The sequence below is a fragment of the Dreissena polymorpha genome, chromosome 12 (genome assembly GCF_020536995.1).
Source record: "Dreissena polymorpha isolate Duluth1 chromosome 12, UMN_Dpol_1.0, whole genome shotgun sequence".
Lineage (NCBI taxonomy): Eukaryota > Metazoa > Mollusca > Bivalvia > Myida > Dreissenidae > Dreissena > Dreissena polymorpha.
The window spans coordinates 44278298-44285547 of record NC_068366.1 but is presented as its reverse complement, the minus strand read 5'-3'; the positions used below and the strand labels follow the sequence as shown (position 1 = coordinate 44285547).

Genomic DNA, 7250 nt, shown 5'->3' with positions numbered 1-7250 from the left:
AAGGTCAAGGTCATTTTTCGAGGTCAATGGTCAAATTTATGGCTTCAAAGCGGCGAAATAGGGGGCATTGTGTTTTTGACAAACACATCTCTTGTTTCAAAGATTTATCAATAAACACAGATTCGAAACATCGATGCAAGACTGCAGGAGAGCTGGTGCTATTTCTCGGCCTTCTGTTATCTGGCGTTTTCATGCGCTTCGGAAGCATGTACGCCTGCTTGATTCCAATAAAAACATTTCATTACTTCCGCAAAAAAGAACTAAACACATGGAAAACAAGAAATAAAGGTTCTACATGTATAATAGCGTCGATATATAAAGAGTGATTTAAAAATAAAACAAAAGATTTAATAAACGGTGTCCTTTAACCAAGATTAAGCATAAAAACGTTACAATTAATAGTATTTAAGGCTGAATTAGCTTTTTGATAACTTTTAACCCGCCTTTGCCTTAAACTCAAACGGTTAAATTAAATGAAAAATACTTCGAGAGATTTCAGGCCGAGTAAGACTCTATATTAATTTATCTGTGTTTGATCTAACGGCACTTCAATATATTCACGTATATAAATAGGATAATACTGAAAAGCTATAACAACATCCAAATTATACTAAATTAAGTCACGACAACTTTGAAACTTTTATCCATTAACAAACCTACATATTATTAATTTATTAAACAATTGAACATTACACTGCTTAAAATGCATTTTTATCTCCAACCTCGATTTTGATTCGTTTTATCGAGGGTGGCAACTACTACTTTACTCGGAAAGAGTCTTTTATTGACATTTAAGTGTGAAGATGCTGTATCTGTGTGATTTGTCCATTTGATATACAATAGTATCAATTCTTACCACGCTCGATAGTATTAAAGCTTCAAAAATCTACATAATGCACACGCACAGTTGTAAACACTATTACCGGTACAACTGATTTTGCGACGCACCTCGTCCGAATGGCCACATTTGTTCAACGGGAGCACACCGAGCATATCAAAGGCAAAGTGGAGATGTAATTCGTAACGCCACGGACACCAATATGCATCATAAGCGGCGCATCAATCATGGTACTATTAACAGTTGTGCTTATTCGAGGACTCTGGCTCTCATGTAGACACACGCTCTCCGAGATCCCGCTATCGCCGTAAAAGGAAACCATGTACCCGACGTATTCCCGCCTCCACTCGCCGAAGCACTCGTTCCTACCGGGAATCACAATGACGTCGTGCACGAAATACAGCTCGCACACAGCGCATGGCGTCTTAACCGTCCCGACCCCAGATTCTGTGTGTGCGGGTGGCTGGAGGTGAATGGGCGGCAGGATTTGTGGTTCGACATTATGAGAACCTAACGGGTTTTCTGGTAGACAGACAACGGGACCAGGGCCACCTCTCGACCCTCCAATGTTGCCACTGGGACCGACTACAAAGCCTACAAAATGGATCAAGTTTATGGTAAAACATGTCCTTTTCTTATAGTGTATTATTTATATGCGCATTCGTTGTCGGTAATTTAATACCGAAATGTTGAAGAGTTAAGTGAAGTTCCTCGAATTTGGTATGCGAGCAAGATGACAATTTTCGCATGTTGAATGGAAAGTAAAAATTATAAGTATATTTCCGATGCTGTTTTCGAATATTCTTTCTCAAGAATAAAGGTTGCTTTTACATCTGGATCTATTCAATACCGGATACTGCTGAGACTGTTAATTTCTTGTTTACAGAAATATATGCACACAAGTAACAAGCTACAAAATGGTTCTATGTTACAAAATAAGGTATTCTCATCACGATAATTATTCTGAACCTCCATTAAAGGACACTATTACCAGTTTATTAATCGGAAATCAACCATACCTCGGTAGACCGTCTCGCCCGCGCACTCTGACCGACCCCACATCGTGAAGGTTACGAAAGACTCTGAAGAGAGGAGTTGTTTTTTTATCGCCAATAGATAAGCATGAACAAAATATATTTTTATTTCAGTACGCTTATATCCTCACTGTAAATGGAGACATCTTACACAGATGTAATTTGATTCGCTTGAGCACTCGTGAAAATATTTTCTACTATTCATGATTGGTCATATAACTTCCTAAAATACATTTTAACCTCAATCTTGTAAAACGGGGCTTAATGCATGTGCGTAAAGTGTCAGTCCGCAGAAGCTAATCAGGGACGACACTGTCCGCTTTTATGGTATTGTTCGTTTAACGGAAGGTTATTCTCAGTGAAAATCCAGTTAAATCTGAATATGTCTCCCATTACTCACTTGTGCAGACTGCACAGGCTAATCTGGGTCGATACTTAACGCACATGCATTAAGCCCCGTTTTATGGAGCGCGACTCATTTCTTATTTGTCGCACCCGCTTGTCGTCTGCTCCGTACAGCAGCCACAGTGGCGGTTCGTGGTAAGAGCTTGCGTGCATACATATAGGTTTATTTATTCATTGCATATTCATAATGAAATTTCTAATATGATACAAACGCCGAATGAGCGAAGCATGAGTGGTTTTTAGTGAATTGTGACTGTGTACTGGCAAAATGATGGTGGTCGATTTCTGCTTTATCGTTCTTACGGATTGGCGGGTGTAAACTTCACCAACAAGAAAACAGGTAGAAGCGAATATGCCCGACGAAATGACAAATGATGATACCTGTCGTTTTGGCGTGTACGATTTTCAAACCCGCTATCACGCCAGAACGATATGACAAAGATAATATCTAATAGCTGCCTACGTGGAAAATACGGGTCATTGGGCGTCATTCCGGGTATGGACGGGCGAATGTTTCTACGGAGGCTTTCCGTGAGGTTATTCATGTTCAAAAGCACTCTCGACTCCACATCTGCTTGCAGTCTGTAATAGGACGGTTAGTAAAGTGAGGATAATAAATGATCGGTACATACTGATTAATTAAGGTTCTAGTATCTCATAAGCCGTTTTGAGCTAATTTCGAGCTAAATAAAGTAATAACAATAAATTGTGCTGTGTTACATGGTAGTACCTATTCTTCGAAAATGTCGTATTAAGTTTCATGTGAAACGCAAACCACTCTAATGTGCTTAAAACGCAAGGAGTCGTGCGTTCATCTTTCATTTTCCACAAAAGTAATACTAGTTATTCTGAATCAACAGCAAAACATTTCTTACCTGTTTAACTGGGTTTCGGTTAAAGAAGCGTCGGCCTGTAATATGGAAACGACAATCCCCGTCGCTATAGACACGCCTATGCCGACGATGATGCAAAACGCTGCTATCCAGTACACTTTCGTGGATTTCGCGTAATCCTTAAACTTGTCCGTGCCTTCGTCGTTGACGGGTTTGGTATTAAACAGGTCTACCATTGCTAAATATACGAAAAACAAACACTTTTTTTTTCAACTCTACTTCATTACAAAAGAACTGGCGTTAATCATACATTAACTATTGCAAATGCAATAACATGTTGATGCAGAGATTTTGATCGGCAAAGTATTCAAATTAGCTATGGGAAAACGGGGATTAATGTATTTGCCAAAAATGTCGTCCCACACAAGCCTGTGTAGTCCGTACAAGCTAATCAGGAACGACACTGTACGCCAATGCTGGATTTATATTTAATCTGGGACGACACTTTACGTCCATGCATCAAGCTCCGTATTCCCAGAGTGAAGCTCAAACACTGAAGTTATCCTTAGTTCATAGAAAGTGTCGTCTGGCTGCACAGGCCAATCTGGGACGACACTTTACGTCCATGCATTACGCCCCGTGTTTCCAGAGTGAAGCTCAAATACTGTATTTATCCATACTTCATAAAATACCATTCTAATAGTTGAATCGTCATGTGAAAATTTAAGAACTATCTTTTAACGGTAAATGCTTGTGTTATTATTTCAAGACAACGGCGCTGCGGTGCTTTCATCCTCGAATTGAATATGAACTCAACAGTTAATACGACTGTTTTGGTCATTTCGGCTCATGTACTATTTAAAGCACCCCGGGTACTCTTACGTATACTACAAATTACCCGGGCTACATAGTAGGTGACTTTTAAGTAGTACCTTAGTCGACAATGACGACTGGAGCCTTTATACTAAAACATACTGGTAATCATTTACGTAAATAAACGTACCATTCTGGACGCGTGTTTGTTTCCTTACGGCGCCCGAAGGCCTGTCCAGCGACTCCGATCCATATTCCAACATCGTGGTTTACTCCGTCGCAAAGCTTTTTTACTTCATAAACTTCCTATAAGAGCGAGAACTGTTTTGTTAATTACGCGCCAGTTTATGTTAAAAAAAGAAGTAAATTTATGTTGACCTCTCTACTAAGAGCTGAGAGAAAATCGCATCATTTACGCTATTTATACTGAAACAAACCTGTTTATGAACAGGCAGTGATTACATTCAATGTATGTGTTAATAACCGGATATCTTTAGCATCTGCGACTGTTATTTCGAGACTTACCGGATATCTTTAGCACCTGCGACTGTTATTGCGCGACATGAAACGAGTCATATGATTCAAAGGTTCATTTTACAATTACTATAACAACGCCATGTAGTTTGACACCCAGAAAATCATCGATTTTCCATTTTCGGTGGAAAAAGGTTAAGTAAAGACTGGTGACAAGAAATGAACACAAACAATATCAAGATAAATACTAGAGGAGTGCAAGTTAGTCATAGAGAAAGAACAAATTTGTAAGAATGAATAAGAATTACTGTCATCTTATCGCTACAAATCTTTAGGGTATTCGATACAATATTTCAAGTTTTATGAAATAATAACTTTTTAAAATATTAGATTATAATTTGTGTGTATCATGGCTGTGGATGTTTTCAATATTCAATATTCCTTCAATGTGAGATTGGCAAGTGACTACTCAAAGTCTGTCTGCCAATCAAAGGAGCTGATAAGCCGGCGAACCACCAATCATATATCAATGTTCTACACACACATTGGCAGCGCCGTTTCGCGACAATTTTTGTCCGACGAACAAGGGGTGTCGTAATATTCGAATGAACGTTTTGTTTCAGATTAAAACGTTAACACAGTTTGACCTTTTTGCGTCAAATTCATAAAATATAATCTGAAACACAATGTACTACATTTGATGCAAACATATCACAGACAAATATGCTTTTCGCAGAACTATAAACATTTGCTATTTTCTTATGCTGCTTGAACAGTTTTATTGCAATGGAAACGTGTATGTTTTTTTACCTTTTTACCGTTCAACAATATAAAAATAACGCTGATTAGTTTCTGAGTAATTAATATTGTTAAAAAAGAAGTTTTAACGTGCATATACGGACAAGTGTATCAATTCCCACAGGAATCTAACCCCAGTCCCATATACTAGTAGATGCCAGATCAACTCTGATCATATCTGGCACGATCCCGCTTGTCGATCCCTATAGGTCATTGGAAGTCCGGGAATGTCCTCGGGGCTCCGGTAGGCTAACACATTAGTTTTGGGAAGTTAAAAACTGCCACGTTTATCCGTGACGTTCCGGGAAGATGGAAGCATCCGGGATGGTTCTTTAGCTGCCGTATAGGATCTGAAGACAGACATATTGATACATTGGTCCTCCGTGTGCGTCTTTGTCAGTATTGGAACAAATTTCAGACCCAGTACCATCAAAGACCATAACGGCAGTTGTACGGTTGTATCACTATCCTTGAGCGGATGCTCATATGCATTGATGTTGATACGATACCCGCGTCTACTGCGAAAGCTGAGGTTGGAAACAGTAACCTGATTGCTAAAGCGAAGAAACGACAGCAGTCGCAAAAAGATTGTACCAACAACGGTGAATTGAATGCAAAGGAAAATCATCTGCGTAAAAAAATGGCTCACCAGAAGAAAAGGCTTTTGTAAATACAATCGGATGATGGACTTATTTAATTTCTTGAGCATGGACTATCAGATATATACCAAGAAATCCTGACACAAATTTTGAACAGAATCAAGCCGAAGAAGTCAAGCAACAGGAAGTCTCTGGCAGCTGGCATTGAGTTGGCAATAACATTGCGGTACCTAAAATAAGGGGTAAGTAATTACTCTCTGAAGTATGGCTCCCGGGTCGCATACAACACCTCCAAGATCCGGCTTATATGCGATGCGATACTTAAAGGTTTGCTGAGGAATAAATTCGATGTCGACAATTGAGTACTGTGCCTACATGTTCCTAACACTTTATCGAACGACAACGAACTAATTCCATTCTACATTGCTGAGATGGACGCATTCGTCTTGTAAAAGCTGCTCTAAGAAAAAAAATGCCACACTCCGAAAGAGGCTTAATTTTGACTACCGACTGTTCAGGGGGCTACATATTGCGGAAATCGCGCGCGGAGTTCTTGCGCATCGCTTTGGATGAACAAACACACGTTTCGTTGATTTGGCAAGTGGTCGACTACCGTATATATACGCATTCAAACTGCATGTATATCTGTCGCTGGATGTCAAGAAGCACTAGTCGTTAAAGGGATCTTTTCACGCTTTGGTAAATTGACAAAATTGAAAAAAGTTGTTTCAGATTCGTAAGTTTTCGTTTTAGTTATGATATTTGTGAGGAAACAGTAATACTGAACATTAACAATGCTCCAATATAGCCATTATATGCATCTTTTGACGATTTTAAAACCTAAAAATTATAAAGCGTTGCAACGCGAAACGATTGAATAATTTGGAGAGTTCTGTTTTTGTCGTTAAATTTTGTGAAACTACGAAGATTGCTTATATAAGGTATAAAATACGTCTAGAATGTATAATCGGCGGAATAGCTCAATAGGATAAAGCGTTTTTACTTCAGGACTCTGGCAGGACTCCAGGGGTCACTGGTTCGAAACCTGCTCCGGGCAATGTTCTTTTCCTTTTTTAAATTTTTTTCTTGATTTTTTACTGGAGCTTTTATGATCCAATGTTTACATTTATCAATATAAAGCATTTAATGAATAAGGCAAAAAAATGCCAAAATCTGTGAAAAGGCCCCTTTAAACGCGCTTCTCACCTAGGCGACCCGGCTGCAATCCCTGTTCCCGGCAGCAGGTGCGTTTGGTTTGTGGTAAATATACTTGACACTTGGGGGTTCCTCCGTGCACTCCGGTTTTCCCTAAAAATCGCAAGACCATGCCAGTGTTAAAATAACTGTCGCTTAAAGGGATCTTTTCACGCTTTGGTAAATTGACAAAATTAAAAAAAGTTGTTTCAGATTCGATAATTTTCGTTTTAGTTATGATATTTGTGAGGAAACAGTAATA

At 39.0% G+C, this 7250-nt stretch overlaps 1 protein-coding gene across 1 annotated transcript; it reads right to left on the bottom strand.

Annotated features, from left to right (window-relative positions):
- Positions 1–764: 764 nt before the first annotated feature.
- LOC127852773 (uncharacterized) lies at positions 765–1917 on the bottom strand. The gene is made up of 2 exons (XM_052386729.1): positions 1858–1917; positions 765–1432 (listed from the first exon to the last, which is right to left on the bottom strand). Exons 1-2 carry the CDS (start codon positions 1898–1900, stop codon positions 972–974), a joined length of 504 nt encoding a protein of 167 aa, XP_052242689.1. The 5' UTR covers positions 1901–1917; the 3' UTR covers positions 765–971.
- Positions 1918–7250: the final 5333 nt, after the last annotated feature.

Coding starts and splice junctions, on each gene's coding strand:
- LOC127852773 (XM_052386729.1), bottom strand. CDS start 1,900: ATGTGGGGTCGGTCAGAGTGCGCGGGCGAGACGGTCTACCGAG. Junction 1,433..1,857: donor GGGCGAGACGGTCTACCGAG/GTATGGTTGATT, acceptor TCCATTTTGTAG/GCTTTGTAGTCGGTCCCAGT.